General features: G+C 38.0%; 1 protein-coding gene across 1 annotated transcript in view; it reads left to right on the top strand.

Annotated features, from left to right (window-relative positions):
* Positions 1-20,654, top strand: part of shank1 (SH3 and multiple ankyrin repeat domains 1) — a 119,471-nt gene that overhangs the window by 62,385 nt on the left and 36,432 nt on the right. Inside the window, 8 exon segments of the mRNA XM_016544262.1 lie at positions 1,137-1,253; positions 1,583-1,660; positions 2,366-2,432; positions 2,792-2,961; positions 3,632-3,756; positions 3,934-4,082; positions 6,802-6,915; positions 7,306-7,381. Of these exon segments, the coding sequence (XP_016399748.1) occupies positions 1,137-1,253; positions 1,583-1,660; positions 2,366-2,432; positions 2,792-2,961; positions 3,632-3,756; positions 3,934-4,082; positions 6,802-6,915; positions 7,306-7,381 (896 nt within the window).

The raw sequence follows: 20,654 nt of genomic DNA, 5'->3' as shown, positions 1-20,654 counted from the left end.
GTATTGATTTGTTGGTTCTATGTATAGTATAACTTTTAAGCGGATGTTTTTTTGTTTTTTTTAGGAATAGTGTGAATGTTATATGTATTTTGGAGTATGTAAGTATTATGTATTGATTAATTCTTTGTATTTTTGACTGCAGATGCAAAATAGCCTTCTGGCTAATTCTGGCACATTGTACATTTATGCATTATTGATGTGCATTGTCCCTGTCAAATAAACCTGAAATAATAATAAATAACTGTAAAATACTAATTAAACTGTGGTAATATTAACAAAAGTTACATGAGGACTAAATCAGCATATACAGTAATACATTCAAATATACATGCATTAAATTTGTAATAATGTTTAAATAAAAAAAATGTAGCCTTGGTAAGCATAAGAAACTTCATTAAAAAACATTGAAAAAAAAAAAAACATACTTTTGAGGTATTATTTTGTGCCCTCACAGACTGTACTCTGCTTCACTGAGACTAACAAGAAACTGTGTTCCTTTTTTGACTCAAATTATACTAGATATCATTTAGCATTATCAGTAATATTATTAAAATGAGTATTATTACAATGATTCACTTTTAAACTAAAAACAGTCAAATTGTGGTTGAAAAACAGACTTACTAAGTTTCTAATCCCTTTAATAAATCACCTTAAGCTTTTTTGCCTTTCTCAGAGAAAGCCCTTGCAGGGAATTTGACTTTAAAAATCCTAAAAGCCTGGTGGAATGTTTAACAAAAATAAAGTCATTTGCAGTCTTTTAAGGTGGAATTTAATAATCATCAAAGCTAAACAAGTTGCAAACAGAAGTTACAAACATAAAGGCAATAGAGACAAGTTCAAGAATCCGATCTTGAGTTTCTTCCAAGTATCACCAATTGGGAATCACTGCTCAGTCCTTCTTCTCTCTCTGTGCATGTGTACGTTTCCATATCTATTTTGATTCTTTCTTTCTCTTCCTCTCACTCACACATGTGGTGTTAATTAGCAAAGGTGTCTGTTCTGACAATGTATAAAATCTATTCTTCTCTCCCTCCCTTCCCTTCCTCATGTCAAATGACTGTTTCTGCCCTTCTCTTTTTTTTCTTTCCTCCTCTCCTCTCATTCTTTGTCCCCCCCACCTCTCTCTTTTTCTCCAGGCTTGTCAAAATGGGAACTCTCAACACTTAGAGCACCTGCTTTTTTATGGTGCAGACTCCTCATCCCAGAATGCCTCAGGAAACACTGCCCTGCACATATGTGCTTTATATAACAAGGTATAACTGCTGGTCCTGACACAAAAAATCAAGCCAAATAATAAAACCTCATGTTGAAAATATCTGTCTTACACCAGCATGAATTTTCAGGCTGGTTTGTGCTGACTAGTGCTGGTTTGGTGCTGGTCAAGCATTGCCATGCTCTTCACCAGCATGGTTTTTCCAGTGATGCTTTAAAGATCACTGTGAAGATTTCATTATTTTGTGTACAAGTGCTGTATTTACTGGGGTACTAAAGTTGTATGATGTATAATGCTTGTTATATTTTATGGCCAGCATTAGATGGCTTCAATGTCTTCAGGCTGTTATTGTCTAATTTCACCATTTAGGAGAGTTGTGCCCGCATTCTGCTGTATCGAGGAGCCAATAAGGACACAAAGAATAACAGCGGGCAGACCCCCTTCCAGGTAATTATGAGACACTTGCAGATTGTTATTTGTTTTTCAACGCTGTGCATATTATTAACAGGTTAAAAATAATAATAATAATAATTAAATTCTACAAACCCTCTTCCAACCTTATGTATGTAGTTAAAGTTAACTTAAAGGTGAAGAATGTATTTTTTTGGATGTTCAAATGCTTCCTCCCATCTCAGTTTGATATGCAGCGATGACTATAAGTTAGTTTAATGATAATAATAATGTCTAAAATTATGTAAACGTCATGATTCTGCCAGCTTATTTTGTACACGTCTGTTTGATGATCTTTGATGATCTCTATAATCATATGAAAATATTTATATATATCAAATTCTTGATAGTTATCAGTATTTTGTTGTGCTTGTAAACATTTTTTATTTTTGCATGTCAGTCTGTTGATGCTAACGATACAGAAATGACACATTTTGCTTGCTGTTTTGTAGCTTGTAGTGTGTTATTGTTTTTGTATGCATTGCGAGTCCCAGGTGGAGTGAAGCTGCTGCGAGCCGAACGAGTTTTACTTAACCTCAGCCATCTCCACAGAGCCAGCTGTGACTGTGATCATGCGTTTGTGTTTAATATGAAAGGAAGTTAATGCCTGCGTGTGTTTAATATTGCGATATTCCCAAGCCTTGCGTCACTGTGTGTCATTCACAGATGCAAATATTAAGCGTGTGTGAACTTCTTTTCTAGGTGGCTGTGATGTCTGGCCATTTTGAGCTGGGAGAAATCATTAAAAACCATCGTGAATCAGACGTAGGTAAGAAGTGGAGATTTATTTTGGTTGTGCTGGTATTTTTATTCTGTGTGAGATAATTTATTTGCTCTTCAAACTGTGTGACATTTGGAGCTTGATACTTTCGTCTCTCTTTAGCTGCCTTGCGATTCACACAGCCCCTAAGCAGTTTTCACTGCTCCCTACACACTCAGCAGGGGATCTGTTGAAGTTCACTTCATTTGTAATGCTTTGCAACATCATTGAATACAGACCACGTGTATGATTGCACACTTAAGATGGCCAAATACCCTGTGAAGTGAATTTTGCAGGACATTATTGGGTAATTAGAGCGTACTTCTGTCTCTCTCTGTATTACTGTTTCTCTCCTGATTTGATGTCAGTTCCCTTTTTGGAGTCTCCAAAGTATGCCCCCCAGAGGAGGGAGAGTTCTCGTACTCTTGGATTGCCCCATCCTCATCCCTTCTTGCGAGCCAACAGTGACAACAGCATGAATGTGCCAGACTGGATCGCTTTCCCCAACGCTGCTGGATCAAGCCTTGTCTCTGTGCAGGTAAATTAGTTTTTTGTTTAGTTTTTTCCCTAAAATTTTATTTATATGTGAGTAAATGCTACCATTCAAATATTTGGGGTCTGTAAGGTGTTTAAAAAAATAAATTAATAATAATACTTGTAAATTTAGCAAGGATGCATTAAGTTGCTCAAAGTGAAAGTGAAAATATTCCACAAAAATATTAAGCAGCACAACTGTTCTCAACATTGATAATAATAAGAAATATTTCTTGAGCAGCAAATCAGTTTGTGAATGATCAATAGCTGATGAAAATTCAGCTTTGCCATCACAGGAATAAATTGCATTTGAAAAACTATTAAAATAGAAAACAGTTCTTTTAAATTGTAATAATATTTCACAGTAATTACTGTTTTTACTGTATCAAATGAATGCAGCATTGGAGAGCATATTTTCTTTGCAAAACAATTAAAAAACTTACTGACCCCAGACTTTTTAATGGTAATATTGTTTAAATAAATATGAATTATGTGCAAAAATATGTAAAATGTGAAAATTATACATTTAAAATTTGAATTCATAAAAGCTATCCATTAGCATGGGAGTTAAGGGGCTAACTGGGCCATGCTAACCTTGACCCTTCTGTTTGACATGCTTCATATTTATGTTCAAACTTTAATTGTTACTCGTCGTGTTTATGTGTATCTGTCAGGGTCTAAAGCATGGTGGCACCTTGCGTAGCTCCAGCAGTCCCCGTGGAGCAAGAACCCGTTCCCCGTCTCGTGGTCGAACAGGCGACCGAGACGATCGGAGCCGGCAAACACGAGGAAGACAAGGGTGAGAAAGAGAGTAGAAAGGACAAGGTTAACTTGTCATTCAGCGAACTCTATGCCTAAATCATCATCAATATTCACGTCCTGTGAAGACGGACACCTGAATGAGTAGAGCCGGTAATAAATGTGCATAAATGAATGAATGTTAACCCTGTTGTCTGATTCGTGTACCTTTGTACAGGGCGGGCTCTATCAGTAGTCAGGGCACAGCAAGCGGGCAGCGGCGGCGTCTCTACAGTGCCGTGCCTGGCCGTGTGTTTGTGGCCACCCGCTCGCACTCCGCCCAGGGGGACCGCGAGATCAGCTTCAACAAGGGAGACAAAGTCAAAGGTGAATGGATGTGTGTGTGTGTGTGTGTGTCTCTGTGTGGACAGGAACAATGGTGTGTGTTGTGTGAGAGTGAGTGTATATATGTCAGCAAGAATACCATTAAATGTGTGTTTGTTTCTGTATGTTTTTCACAGGTGTGGATAAACGTTGTCTGTGTATGTATTCTGGTGATATGTGTTGGTATGTCAGTATATGTCTGTTTGCGAGCAATGTCAACGTGCATGCGAGTGTGTGTATGTGTGTGTTTAATTCTAGAGTCCATGTTTAGATCTGTCACCATAGCTTGCTTATATGCATGTTTCATCATGTATTAGTAAACTCATAAGTGATAGTGATTTCGCATGCGATTTGTGATTAAATTTGTTTGTGTGTACCTGAGATGGTGCTGTGAGTGTGTATCAGCAGCGTCATGCACCTATGTTTTTTAAGGGGTACCAGGGGCGGTCCTAGCTCTTTTGGTGCCCTAAGGGGTATAAGATGATACCAAAGAAAAAGAAAAACAGTTTTGATGGTTAATTATTTAAGTGTGCAGGGGGCCCACATCCATCTCTAGATTAAATATATTATAAAAATATATATATTTTTTCTTACAATTTAGGCTATACATGGGTCCCATGGTCATGAAAAAACTGGAAATATTAAGGAATTTTGAAACTGTCATTTCCAGGCCTGAGAAATATAGTAAAATGTTGAAAGTTGTGGAAAAATTCTATATGAATATAAATACACTACAGTTCAAAAGCATGGGGTCAGTAATTTTTTAGAAAGATATTAATGCTTTAATTCAGCAAAGACACATTGATCAAATTGATTAAAAGCAACAGTAAAGACATATAGTGTTGGAAATAATTTATATTTCAAATAAATGCTGTTCTAACTTTCTATTCATCAAAGCAAAGCAATTTAAAATTGTTACTGTATTTTTGATGCAATAAATGCAGCCTTGGTTAGCATACAAGACTTCTTTCAAAAACATTTTACTGACCTCAAACTTTTGAACGATAGTGTATAGGTATGAATGTAAATTTATCAATATACATTTCTCTGGTTTAGAAAGCCAGGTTGAGCTTGATTCAAATCTGAGACCATATTTTAGGTTTAAAGATTTGTACACAAATAGGTATAATGTTTTAAATCTGTTAATTTCAAGAACTGTGTCTGACATTCTTCCCAGCAGTCTGTACATGGAACAATCATATAAAAGTCATGGGAATTAATTAGGGGTGGGCGATATGGCAAAAATATCATGTCACAATTTTTTTCAGGAAAATCACGATTCACGATTCTTTGTCATGTTGGTGTTACTATTTTGCAAGTTGTCTGAGCAGTACAGCCAAACTTTTCCTTATTTTATGTTTTATATTAATATATATTTCCTTATTTAAAAAAAACAAAGCCTTACAAGGTAACAAAATATAAAATAAAAAATAATGCCAGATATTTTGGCCAAATTGGGCAAAAATAAAAATCTTTGTCATTATTTTGTCTTTGTTATTAAAAAATATGAACAAAGATACACATTATATTGTGTTTTGCTGCTTTATTAACATTAAAGGGATAGTTCACCCAAAAATGAAAATTCTGTTATTATTTTCTCACTCTCAAGTTGTTTTAAACCTGAATGAGTTTCTTTCTTCTGTTGAACATAAAAGTTATTTTGAAAAATGTGGAAAACCAAATAGTTGTTGGTCCCTAGTGACTTCCACAGTATTTTTTTTTTCTACTATCAAAGTCAGTGGGGACCAGCTACTGTTTGGTTACCCACATTCTTCAAAATGTCTTCTTTTGTGTTCAGTTCAAGACAGAAAGTAATACAGGTTTGGGATAACATGAGAGTGAGTAAATAATGACAGATGTTTAGTACTATTAGTCTGCTGTCACTTTAAGACCTGCACGCATCTAATATACAGGCACACACCCATTTTTCTCTCAACTCTTTACTTTCACTTTAGACATAACCAACTGTGATTATATGTAAACCTTGTATGTTTTTGACAGTGTTGGCACAATCAGACGAGAAAGATAACTTAGTCCAGTAATAAGGTGATGTTTGACAGACTTTTTAGTGTGCGCGCACTTCAGGTGTAACTTCTTGGCATCTTTTCTCACATGTATGTCAGAACAGCACGCAAATGAAATGTTTAACAAGCAAGGCTTTAAAGCACATGCAAATAATATACTTTTGTGATTCCGAGTGTCCTGTGAGTGTAACACTACCGCTGAGTTAATGTTTGATGTGAATGTACGTTGCATTGTACAGCGTTTAAGACGGATGCGCCAGAACTGCAACTGATAGAATGTGCACTGTAGCACAATACTACGATATCGCACACCTCTAGAATTAATTAATCAAAAAGGATGTGAAACCTGTTTACAACCATGTATGAAAAAAAATAACTTTATGAAAACATAAATGTCAAGTCATACAATTTCAAGTAAGTAATCAGTGGAAGGTCTCGAAGAACTCGATTGGACATAACAAATGCAGACATAATGACTGATTTCTGCCACAGCATTTTAAACAAACACTTTTTTACCTTCCATAATCGTGGAACCTAAATATGAAAGATGGTAGTTCAAAATCCACTTGGCTCAAAAATGTGTCTGGTCATGACGCTTCTGGTCTATATAGTGTGTTTTTGTTGCTGTACACTCTTCATATGTTTACTGCTCACACACACACACACACACTGTTGTTTCTCTCTCTTGATTCTCTTAGTGTTGAGTGTGGGTGAAGGAGGATACTGGGAGGGTACGGTTCGAGGGCGCACAGGCTGGTTCCCCTCTGATTGCGTTGAGGAGGTGGCTCTCCGCAGCCTGGAGCCTCGTTCAGGTGAGATTCCTCACACACACGCACACATACATTACACACACGTTATTAGTATCAAAGACATCCACACTACACTCAGAGCTGTCATTTTGATAGTCCCAGATGGAGGTGTTGGACAGTTGGACTGCCACAGCATCTCTGTGATGTTGTGATGTCAGACTTGGTGAGGGAGAGCAGCTATGATGACTATTAATAGTTTACAGCACTACTGGAGTGTGAGAGAGACCGATTGTGCCATTTCACGCTGGCTAAACTCACTGTGGTTTGGGCCACCACGCTCTGTCAGAGTGGGAAACTTCAAGTCAGACGTGTATTTTCTTGTCATGCTGTAGTTGCACCCTCACACACCCAACCTCATGATGATGTGGATGCGGTTGTGTGTGCGTCTTTCAGAGAGCCGCAGTGAGAGAGCCAAGCGACTCTTCCGACATTATACTGTTGGATCCTACGACAGCTTTGACGCGCCCAGGTAAGAACACTTTTAGAATTTATGGATGTGCATTGCTGATATGTTGATGCTGATATGTTGTAATGAAGGACTTTCTGCTAAGAAGACCAATTTAGAGTTTGTTTATGCTGGTTTGGTGCTGATTTAGCTAGTGGACCAGTGTAAAATACTCACTAAAGCATGAAAGACAAAAATTAAAGCAAAAAAATTTGACAGCAAAAATTGCGGTCAAAGGAAATCTTGCTGGTTAAGGTAGTTAAGATACGTCTAAAATGCTGGTCTTTTCAAGATACAGATTCTTCCCATACAGATTATTTTCTCACAACTGTCAGAAACTGTCAAGAGGTTTGCGTTCTTTATCATCTACTCGCATGTCTCGTGGGGGTCGCCGTGATTTTGCCAAGTAAGACATGTTCCTGGATCAACATCTTTTGATGATCCTGGATCAACATTATTGTCCAAAAATACAGACTTAACCCAATCCCTACCCCTAAACCTAACCCTACCCTAATTTATTCCTAAAATCAGTGGGAAATGATAGCTGATTAACAAGGGTGTAGAAGCACCTAACCCTGATTGTAAGCCTAAAACAGATATTTCCTGAAAAGTTATATCTCAATTCTGATTGATTGATTGGAATGTTGTTCCAGGATCAACAAGGATGTTGATCCAGGAACATGTTGTACTTGGTGAAATCACGCTCACCATCTCGTGGGTTAGACTGAGTTTCGTTCAGCACGTGGAGAGTTTTCTGTTGGTTCTTCTGAAATGCTGCCGTTGACAGTGACTCACCTGAGGAGGCCTTGGCACCTTTTCTCGCACTGCTGTGAGTGTGAGTGATAGACTGACGGGCATGGAGATGGAGATACCAGCGTGTGATTTATGTATCTCAATATTTGTGGCCTGTGAAGCTGGTTTTGGAAGTCAGATGGGAGACTGTTATGTTAAATTAATTTCAGAATTAAATAGCTGAGACTGACGCTGAAGAATGTGATATTGAATTGAACTGCAGTACTTTATATTTAGTCGTATAAAGTACTTTATATTTAGTCGTACTGTATATACTTTATATACAGTATTTTATATTTTAAAATTATAACCATGTAGGCTATATGCTATATATTACGCAAAAAAGGGGCTAAAATCACATTACATTCTAACATTATTAAGATCTAAAACATCTAAAAACAAAAATAATTATTTTTAAAGCAGAAGTTAAATTCACTAAACTAAAACTGAAAAGAAATAAAAACAAAATCACATATTGCAGTATATTTTGATTACCCCATTACAATAGTCACTTTATAGTTACTGCTATCATAAAATACACTTACTTGTAGGTTTCAAATTCTACACATGGCACATTTATTGTCCAACTACAAATATTTTAGCAAAATGTATATTTTTAGTCCGAATTATTGCGCTCGGGCTGTTTGGCGCATACACGTGGCGGCGTTTGCATACTGAAGTCTTGTGAAGTTTAGCGGATAATCACATACAGAAGGCTCATGCACTCCTGACAGCAAAATGGAGATATTTCCATGGAGAATATACCTGTGAACTGGATTATACACTTTCCCCAGAGCAGCTCACTCTGTGTCCTCTGCTATTTTTCAGATGCGCTCTTATCAAATTGTAAGTATATCGATATAAACGGTATTGCCTCATACCATATCGTTTATAAAAAAATATATCGATATATTGTACAAACTCGATATACCACCCAGTCCTACCAGGTTGCTCCAGGGAACTGTTCCTGTAATAGATGTACTGTACAGTAATTCACTTAAAGGGACAGTTCAACCAAAAATGAAAATTCTGTCATCGTTTACTCTTATTTTGTTACAAACTATATGACTTTCATTCTTCTGCGGAAAACAAAATAGAGAAGATATTTTGGTAACCGGTTTTGGTGGCTTTTCACTTTCATTGTATGGAGAAAAAAAAAATCGAAATATCTTCTTTTATGTTCCATAACAGAAGGGTTATTTCATTTTATGTTACTGTCCCTTTAAGATCCATTTCATAATGCATTTTATACTTTTTATTAAGTCTTTCAGTCTTTTTTGTTTGTTTGTTTTAGTTGTTTTCCAATAAACACTTAATATTTTTCTTAATATATCTAAGATTTATTATAAGACTGGAAAATAAGTTAACAAATGATTGTAAAGAAGAGGATTTTTATTGTATTTTTTATTTTTTATTTATTAATTATTATTTTTGATAGGGTAAGGTGCCATTCATTTAAAATTAAAACCCCCTTTTTTGCATTTCAGTAAGCTGCTTTTCCATATTGCAATGTTTTTCTCTTGTGAACATGCACTAGGTGAACGTGTTTGACCACAGCACTCGCGTCTTTTGTCGCATCTAACAATACAGCGCATGTTAAAATAAGTTCAGCTTTTAAAAACCGTATCTCTAGACCTTTATTTTTCATTCCACTGCCCTGCATCTCACATTTTTAAATGCAAAAACACATTCTGTGTGAATGGCCCCTAAATCATCAGTAATCTACTTTTGTAGGATGGTTCACATAAAATGTATTGTCAACCCAGGGCCATTGTCAGGGGCTTGGGGAAACGTGGGGAGCTATTGAGGTCCTCTATGGTGTAGCCTACTCAATTGGGCCTTAGGCAGAAGGGTGGGACTTAAAATATTGTCCCAGCCCCTTTGAATTTAAGTGACAGCCCCATGAAATGAAGCACTTTTCGCAAGACTGTAATATCTGCTTTTGGTAGCCATGTTGTAATATTGCTCTCTCTCTCAGTCTGTCTAAGTGTCTGTGAGTCGTGTCTGTGAGTCGTGTGCTGGTAAATTAACACTGCTGTGCTCTTTTCATTAGCACTTCACAGTAAACATAAAGCTGCTTCATGTGATGTCATTCTGTCCCAGTCACGGAGAGAGCTCACGCTCATCTAATCCCAGCAGCCTGCAGGACAACACAATACAAGCCTAGCAAATTATTTACATACAAATATACACATTATAAATCATATTTTTCATTTATAGTCTGAATCTCGCTAGTCACACTCGCTTGCTCCCATTCATGCACATGTAGAAATACACTAACAAACGCACAAATTGATACTTTTTACTATGTTTTCAGTTTCTAATTATTTTTTTCACCCCTCTATTTTTGGCTTCGTCATCCCCTCGTCCCACTCTAACTCTCCCTAGTGCTCTCTCTCTCTCTTTTAATTCCTCCCATTTTACTCACCCCCTACACTCTTTCATATTCTCTCCATCACCCTCCCACCCCCGTGGTGACTCCATCTGGAGGTCAGACTATGAAGGGCACTAAAGAGGAAAGGAAAGAGAGAGAGAGAAAGAGAGGGATGAATGCACGGATGAATAAATGGATACAGAAGCATCTTGCAACTATTGACATGACCAAAGAAAAAAAAGTGTAGTGTAGTAGTGAACTTTTTTTTTCATCATGCATTTTGCATTTTCTTGTCCAAATCACACTATAGATAGATAGATAGATAGATGGATGTCTCTATTCTTTCTCCAACCTCTTGGCTCTTCTGTTCTCATCTCAGCCCCACTTTTCCAGAACACCACACATCACTATGTCCTTTCTGGCATCGCTTCACCACCTCCATCATTGCTCTTCCCTCGCAGAGTCATTTTTAATAGCAACGTCCTCTCTCTGCATCATCCTTCTCTGTTCCTTGTCTTCCTTCGGTCTGTGCAAACTCAACTGTGTCACAATTCCAGCATCCCTGTCCCTGAGCACCCTGCAGCACTCTCTTTTTCCCTTCCCAGCGCACGTGATCTCTTTATAGGCCAGTGATCTGCGTAATAGGGTCAAGGACGTACAGTACAATTTCAGGTAAAAGTTCACCGAACGAGTCCTCACGAATACGGCTGCGCAGTCTTACACTGAAAACGTGCCAGCAAGTTTTCTGGCATCGATACAGATATGGGAACACGTGTACAAATACATACTGTACTGTACAGGCACACATATGCCTTCTGCCACTATATCCACACTTCCTTACCCCCTCTCTTCCTGCTGATTCTCCCTCTCTTTTGCTCGCTCTTGCTCTTTCTCCCCTCCTCTCTCTCTCACGCTCTTCATCACACACATGCTCTGAATGAACAGCGGTGTGGTGTAGTCTACCATGCTGGAGGACAGAAAGAGTGCGAGAGTTGTAGAAAGAGGTAGAATAAGGCAGTAGATTGTGGATCCAGCAATGCCGTAGAGAGCGAAGGAGGCAGAGGGAGACGGAGGGGGAGGGCAGCGAGGACCAACATCGACATCCAACGAAAGAGGCTTTGACAGAGATGATGTGAGTTCTTTTTTTCCCCTCTCCGATTAACTCTCTCTTCCTCTTCTTGTCCATGTCTTTCTCTTCTCAGTTCTCTCATCCCTGACTGTGTTTCTCATGAGAGATGCGTGACTGCGTTTCTTTCTTTTTCGATTCCCTCGCTCACTCTCCTCCTTCATTCATAGGTTCCGCTTTGTTTACAGACATTGTTAGAGGAGAGGGAGGCGACAGGGGTAGGGGGAGGGGCCTCTCTCTACCTCCTTGTGCATGCGTTGTCTGGTGGGTGCATTTGTGTGCTTGTACTAGGAGTGTAGGCTCTTGAAATATTTTTTTGGACAACTGTGGGGTTTAGAGTCCAAAAGGTTGAGAACCACTGGTCTAGGGTAAAAAACAAACAAACATTGTATTCACAATTTGTGCACTATTTTCGGCGTTTGATGCCATATGATAAGATTTGTGTGAAAAACATGATTCAAATTCAAAGTTGTGATTTACTGAAAACCTTGCTTTGTAGCCGTGGTCACTTTTTTGTATGGAAAAGTACAGCTTGGACATTTTGTGTTCCACAGGAAAAAAAAACTCATATGAGAGTAAGTAAATGATGACAAAATTGTCATTTTGGGTAAACTATCCCTTTGAGGAAAGGCAGCATGATATTAGTGGTTTTCAGCCTCTACTCAAGGTCACTGCAGAAATAAGGGGCAGTGTCAGTGTAGAACTATGATAATAAGAGAGGACAGAAAAAAACAAAGGGCAGAGTGTGATAAGTGTGGGAGGACAAGCAGAGGAAGAGGAAGGAACAAAGGTCAGGTGGACAGAAGGCAGAAGAGGAAGCAGATGGGTGTGGAAGTGTATGCTTCTGCCACGGTGCAGAGACAGGAACAGAGCAACAGGTTCAGAGGAGGATGAAAATACACAACAGACAAGAACAATACCCACATACACTCCCGATAGCTGCACTAACAGTCGGTCGTGTGAGTAAACAGATCCGCTTGGCTCTGTCCAGTGGCTAGTGAGATTTATATTAATCTCTCTCACTTATTGCTTGTGTGACAGTGATTACTCAACTGTTTACCAATAGTACACGTAGCGTGCGTGGCTAATGTCGCTGACCCATGGTCTGCTTATTAGTCTGATTAACATGCAGAGACTTTTGGACCATTACAAACATTGAGCTCATTAACACGCCAATTACTTTTTGACAGTTAATTAATTTTATGTAATTACTTAAATTATTTTATTCAATTATTAATTATAAATCAGTCATACTTAATGCTGCACAAAATATTTTTTATGCATTTAAAAGTTAACATCTTAATTAGACAATATCCCTTATATTTTAACTCTTGTTCATTATGGAACGCAAGTTAAGTCATATTACTAGGATGTTTATTGCAGTATTTTTTAAGACCCCACAAGTTTTGTGGCCATTAGTCCATTAGAAGATAAGTTTTTAAAAAATTGTTTAAAACAATTTTTTTTATTTTTTAACCAAGGAATATGGTCTTCATCTCTTTCAAACAGAATAGAAATGTATATCTAAGTATAACCCAACGTAATTACATTGTGTTTGCAAAGGTGTTATTTAAGAACTGGTTTCAAAGCAATAGACAAGGTAATTACTAGGACAAAGAAAAGCTTACAGATGATATTTTTGAAAAGTATATTTTGCTTTTCCATAAAAATACTGTACACTGTAAATACTGTATACTGTAGGAGTATAACACTATCATTCAAAAGTGTGTGGTCAGTAAGATTTTTTAAGAAAGAAATTAATTCAGCAAGAAAAAGTGACAGTAAATGCATTTATAATTTTACAAGTAAATTCCGTCTCAAATAAATCACAGTTTCCACAAAAATATAGCTGTTTTAACATTGATAATAATAAGAAAGCAAATCAGCATATTAGAATGATCTATGAAGGATCATGTGACACTGAATACTGGAGTAGGGATGCTGAAAATTAGGTTTTGCCATCATGGGAATAAATTACATTTTTAAAAATATTAGAATCAAAAAATGTAAAATAATAGTAATACTTCTATTTAATATTACTGTTTTACAGTATTTTTGATCAAATAAATGCAGCCTTAGTAAGCATAAGAGAGTTCTTTAAAAAAAATTTAAAAATCTTTCCAACCCCAAACTTTTGAATAGTAGTGTACTTTCATTGTAGATGGTTTAGATAAGTTGTTCTCAACTTTGGATTGCAGGCTGAAAATAGGTTGGGGTTTGGTCGTAACAGTAGGAAAAAAGCACAGAATAAAAAGCAGCTAACCATTGAATTGAGTAAAGTTAGCATGTGTGTCTAATCATTCTCAGAGATATGTTGCTGCAAATTCATCTTAATATGGCTAATACTAAAACAATATTTATCCTAGTGTTTGTTCCATGATTCCATGAAGGTCGATAAACTCACCTTCTGCTGTCTTGACTATTGTATTTGTATTTACAAAATTTTCGAAATGACAGAAAATCCAGATATCACATTCCCTCAGACTGCTGCATTATGTGTCAGTCAGTGTACAATGAATCTGAAGATTGTCAATAAGGTTTGACCACAGGCAACAGCATTGAAAAATTCACCAGTGTGTAGAAATAAAAAACAAATGTTCATTCAGTAGCTGGTGATATTGATGATGTAAAAGGCGGATGGTGGTTCAGAGCTGTAGTGCTCTAAGGCTATCCGACAAGAACACTAGAGAGTGCTCTATCTCTCTCTCTCTCTCGTTCGTTCCCTGTCTCTCTCTACCTCTCAAACGCTGCTGCCAGTTTTATGAATGGGAAAACAGTGACTTGTGGAGGCAGTGATAGAAACATTGCTCTTTTCAACTCGTGGCTGCTGAAGAAGAGAGGAAGAGGCAGATGTGTACATGAGAGGGAGGAGTAAAAGAGAGACAGATGAGTGTGTGACAGTTGTCTTGCCCTAGTGAAACTGATGCTTGGCATTTCAATTACACCTTCCCAACGGTTTGATCTCATATACTGCAGCAGGTGTGCATATGCACGCATTAGCCATGTGCTGTTTTTTTTTCTACGTAAACGGGCACTAGATGAATGCTTGTGACCATTACAGTGCGTCTTGCTGTTTTTTTAAGCATCTCACGCCATGAGCACTGTTGCATTTTTGAGCCGCAATGATGTGTTAAAACAGTTCAAATGCCGTAACAACGTGTCTCAAGACACCTGCGATTCGTTCCTAGCTTCCTGTGTGAATGGCCTCTTAGCGTCCTTTACATTCAATGCATGCATTAGCTAATCAGCAAACAAACTCGGTCACCTCAAGCCCCTCTCTTTCTCTCTCCCTTTATCAAATTACATCATTTCTCTCCTCTTTCATGCTAAACCATGTCTTCCAACCACACATTCTCTCTCTCTGTCCCTCTATCTCGCCCTCCCTCCCTTTCTTTCTCCTTGCCTTGCTCACTCTCCCTCTTCCTCTGTCGCAGTCACAGTGAACCATCGCTCTCTCTCTCTCCCGCTCTCTCTCTCCGTCTTAAGTATGAAAGGGTTGGGAGAGCTAGGCCCTCGTTCTCACTCTCTCCGTCTCTCTCTCCTCCTCTCCTCCCCTCGCACGGCTCTCGCTTGCTGTTCTCTGGCTGGAAGAGGAGCAGCAGTAGGTGGAGGAGGAGGAGGAGGAGGAGGTGGGGGGAAATGGCAATGGGAGGATGCGGAGAGGAGGATCTCTCTCTCTCCCTCTCCCTCTCGTCGTCCTGGCCGTCGCTAGGCCCTATGAATCGCAGCGTCTGGTTCATTTACAGGTACTGGCTGTTTTCATGTTTTTCTCACGGTTGGTAGAGAGGGAGGGAGGTGGGCTAGAGAGAGCGCTGCATGTGTGCAAGGAACGAGCCGGAGTGATGGAGTGGATCGACAGGCAGGGATGTGTTGCAATGCACGCATGTGTGCGCGCGTTCGGACGTGTGCGTGTGTCTATGTGCGGAAGAGTGAGCGCTTGCTCGTGCATTAGCCAGCGTAGAGCATCTCCACCGCTATATGCATGTGTGTGTGCGTGTCTGTGTGAATCGCAGCTTCTGTCTCTGTTAACGGCTACAGAATACAATGTCTGCCTCCAGCCAGATACACCGCTGCTCTGATGGACAGAATGCTAAACCGGTGTGTGTTACTGCGCGTGCGAGCGTGTGTATGTGTGTGTGGAATGGAGAGAGAATATGCTGGGCTCTATTAGCTGCTGATTTAGATGAGTTTGCTTCACTGGAAGGGATTGATGCTATTGGGTTCTTCTGTTGGGTGTGTGTGATCATATACACCGTATGTATGATTTGCATGTGTACATTCAAGAAATTAAGAATGATCACTCACAAGGGGACATTTGTGCTGGTTTCTCGTAACCCCTGCTGCATTTATTGTGGAATGTGCTCAGTTTGATGTGGTGCTGATCTAGTACAGTGTCCGCTTGGCGTTTTTGTGTGTTGTGCAGTGATGTTATCATGTGTTGGCTGTTATTAGACCTGAAACTCTCATTAAGTTTGACAAATACAACTGTGGTGTGTTATAGTCCCTGCAATGTGGCTGGGTGTTGGTTGGTCACTATGAAGATTGTGTAATGTCTTAATAGTTGTACATTGAGATTGCGTAGGCTTCACCGCATGCACAGTAGTTACGGATGCGGCTACTGTATAAACTGTCTGTATCACTTCATAGGATGAACCTAATGCCCAAAACGTCAGAGAGAGAGAGAGAGGATGACGAGATGTGTGTGGCAGAGAGGTTCAGCGGTGTGTGAGATGTCTGTAACTTAAAAAAAGGAGTGCCAACTTGAAGCGAAACCATCACTTTCTGCACATCAATTCATTCCTGGCCTGTTTTCGATCTGGGCAGGGATGAGTAGGTGATATGGAGAGTGGCCACCGTTGGCATCCCTTTGTGCAGGCGCGATGGAAGATATGTGAGGAGGAGTGCGGATGGACTGTTGGAGAGAAGAGAGGACTGAGATAGAAAGCAGGGTAGGAGGTGACACACAGAGGAGTTACTGAAAGAGTTCACAGGGAGATATGAGCGACCCCCTGGCCTCGGGTTCCTGTTCTTTAAGAGGTTCAAATGAAAGCTTTTACATTTGGCTTTTGGATGGAGACTGGAGTTTGTAAGCATTCAAGGAAAGAGAGAGAGAAATGAACAGATGGAGTGGGTTGAGGGCTGTGTACAGTGTGACTATCAGCATGTGGGTACAGTATGGTACAGTTGAAACAATATCTCACTAGCACCTGACTGGCACTGGACAAACACACAAGCACTCACACAGACTTAGAGTGCAAACAAACTTGCAACACAGATAATATGGCTTCAAAGCGACACTATTATTTGGCAAAACAAAGATTCAACATAGCCCATACAGATATGTATATATACGTATATTACACATATAATTGCTAAACACATGGTATTAACTTTTGCCCTCCCTTTATACTAGAACTGTTTTGTGGCAAACTTTTGCAGACCAGAAAATTAGTTTTCAGGCCACCCATTTAGCCAGTGTACAGGCTATGACCAGTTGTGTCTTTTTTTTAATACAAAATATTTTACCAGCCATGTTGCAAACTGAGCAGTTTTAACATAAGTTAATACTTATGTTAATCCTAATATAAATTAATCCTTTACTGTGTGCCGATTGTGCCGATAGATGATAGTATCATGTATTGATGATAGTCAGAGATATCTCCTGTGGCTGATGTCTTTGACGATATCAAAATAATAATAATTATTATTATTATTATTATCAGGCTAGTATTTTATATCTAATTAATATTAGGGCTTATTTGTTCCATCATATTTCTTTATACACGTTTTTACAGTGTTACGCATTATAACCAATCACACACGATTCTGTTAAGCTTATAACCGCAATAGCCAATCAGAGGCGTTCAGATGAGTCATCGCTGAAACACCAGAGTTTTGTTGTTAAGTGTGCTTGCTCGCTGACTGAATTCTGCTCTCTCCCGAATTCTCTCATTATAAACAAAAAAGTGCAGATGTACATACAATGTAAGTATAAGAGATTTATTCATCAAACAGTGTAGATAGCTTCACTGATTATATCGGGAGTGTTTTTTTAAGTTGCATAAACTCGCGCTACCCTGAATCAGTTATAATGTTCTTTGATAATGTAAATGCTCTTTGCTCGTTTTCTGTAGCTGCTGTTTGAATAACTGAGGAAATGTAAGCATTAGTAACTAGTAATTAGTAACTTGCAATGTTTTTATTAAATTGTTATCATGTTAAATATTAAAGTCATATTAAAAATATTTTAAGACACGACATCCATATGCTAATTGACTAAAAAGATATAATGTGTAGTCAATAGATTACACTAACATTAGGCTGCTTTTCTTTTACCCTGGAGTTGGTTCGCTCTCCGGTTATAAAACTAAGAAAGTGAATAATTAAATAAATAGCATAATAATATCGTGTATCGGCGATGTGGTGAGGGTATATCGATCTGGGTTATATTGATATATTTTTTCACTAACGATATGGTATGTAGAAATAGTTTGATACTCGGAGGCTGAATAAATAGCGGAGGACACGGAGTGAGCTGCTGCGCGGAAAGTGCATAAAACAAATTGTTCTAAACATGAGACATGCTTTATATTAATTAAGGGCTTTAAAAATAACTCGTAAGATATAGTTAACACATACAGATTAAAGCGGCTTGCCCCGTCAGATGCTCTGACATATAACTTACGGGCTGCTGACAGATGCTGTTTAATGCGTTTGAGATGTGCTGGTTTCCTCAGTGCATAACTTACATTTCACAGGTATATTCTCATCTGTAAATGTTAGAAAGTCATGGAAAGTCATGGAAATATTTCCATTTTCCTGTCAGGAGTGGATGAGCCTCCTGCATGCAATTCTCTGCTAAACTACTAGACTTCAGTGAACGAGTGCGGCCGCCAAACAGAATGAGCGCGATGAAATAAGATCGCAATAATTTTGAGTAAAATATACATTTTGCTAAAATATTTCTTGTTGGACAATGAATGTGCCATATGTAGAATTTTAAACCTACAAGTAATTGTATTCTATTTTATATTGTATTGTATTTTTTTTTTTAGTTTCGTGAATTTAACTCACTCCAAAGAGAAAGGAAAACTTGAAATCGCATCATATGACCCCTTTAAGATGCATTATATTCGTAAGAAGCATTATATTATATTTCTTTGTAATGTTGCAATGTTAATGTAATGTGATTTTAACCCTTTTAATGCATATTGGCTATTATATAGCATAGCCTATATGGTTACATTCACTATATTTGTTTTAATAGCTTTTAATATGATCATTGTTTCATTGTACAACATTGGGCAGGATTTAGAATAACATTTTTTTAAATTAATACAGATTTTTTCCCCCATCCAAATAGCAAAATGTAGAAAATACCGAGATATATATCATATGTCACAATTTAACCAAAAAATACAGAGATATGATTTTTTGGCCATATCGCCCAGCCCTATCTCACATTCTGACGATAGGACGATATGACTATGGAGCATATCGCCCAACACTAAGGCACAAATGCTTAATTTTCATGGTTTTAAACCCAGGGCAGCCAAGGGCTTGCTAGGAGAGTGTTATAGTTTAATACACTCACACGTTCAGTGCACTTACTGATATATGTCCCTGTGCGGACTCGGTTGTGAGTCTGTTTGTGCTTGCTTGGTTGATTTCCCACTTGCACATCTGCAACTTGCACTTGCACAACAATTAACAACACGAACACAACACTGGCCTGAATCTCTCTTACACTGACCTTAGAGTCAAACCCTGCCTTAATGTCACTAACACATTAAGATTCCCCAAAACACTTCATCCTGGATGAAATGAGACACATGGCTTTGGGCTGTACATGCACACCTGCAGCGTTTGGGTTTGGAGCTTAATAGCATGAAGGCAGCGTTTATCAGAGCTGCTGCACATGATTCATGAAATTACTGGCCATATGACTCATGGACTGGCAGAGACACTGTTGGACAAACAACCACACTGACTCACTAACACAGTAACTGACTCATCTAACTCACTGAAACCTATATCATCTAATTATCAGCATAACTGACTACTGACTTGAGACATTCACAAATATATCAGAGCAGTGACTGAATGACAGTGAGTGATATAATGACTGAAGGAACTGTGAATCATTTCAAATGAATCATTCTGGAGTCCTGTATACACTCATTAAGAAGCATAAACATATGAGTTGTGTCCTAAATGACATAATACACAGTGCATATACTATGTACTCAACTGCAGGTTTATGAGTTTTTATAAATGTGACCCTGGACCACAAAACCAGTCATAAGGGTAAATTTTTTCGAAATTGAGATTTATACATCATCTGAAAGCTGAATAAATAATTGATGTATGGTTTGTTAGGATAGGACAATATTTGGCGGAGATACAACTATTTGAAAATCTGGAATCTGAGGCTGCAAAAAAATCAAAATATTGAGAAAATCGCCTTTAAAGTTGTCCAAATGAAGTTCTTAGTAATGCATATTACTAATCAAAAATTAAGTTTTAATATATTTACATTAGAAAAATTACTAATTATCTTCATGGAACATGATCTTTACTTAATATCCTAATGATTTTTGGCATAAAAGAAAAATCAATAATTTTGACCCATACAGTGTATTTTTGGCTATTGCTAGGGTCACAGTACTGTATGTATATATATATATATATATATATATATATACAGTATTGTGCAAAAGTCTTAGACCATTAGTATTTTTACCAACAAAAAAAATGTTTTTAAGTCAGTTATTTCTGTAGTGTGTCAGTGTGTGCAAACCTCTGAAAGATGCATTGAGATTGCATTGCTCCACCTTTTACTATTCCGAGCAAACAGTCTTTTGTCTAAATATAGACGTGATCTCAGACATAACAATCAGGCTTTTGCCATTTTTTTATATTCTTGCCGTGGCCAGTTATGTACTTGGCCCAGTTTACACTGGTTTGATTTTGAAAACATAATGCTTGGATGTTTTTTTTTTTTT

The sequence above is a fragment of the Sinocyclocheilus rhinocerous genome, unplaced genomic scaffold (assembly GCF_001515625.1).
Source record: "Sinocyclocheilus rhinocerous isolate Xijiao unplaced genomic scaffold, SAMN03320098_v1.1 scaffold220, whole genome shotgun sequence".
NCBI classification, from domain to species: Eukaryota; Metazoa; Chordata; class Actinopteri; order Cypriniformes; family Cyprinidae; genus Sinocyclocheilus; species Sinocyclocheilus rhinocerous.
The sequence above is the reverse complement of the archived record's forward strand: the minus strand, read 5'-3'. Positions and strand labels throughout refer to the sequence as shown.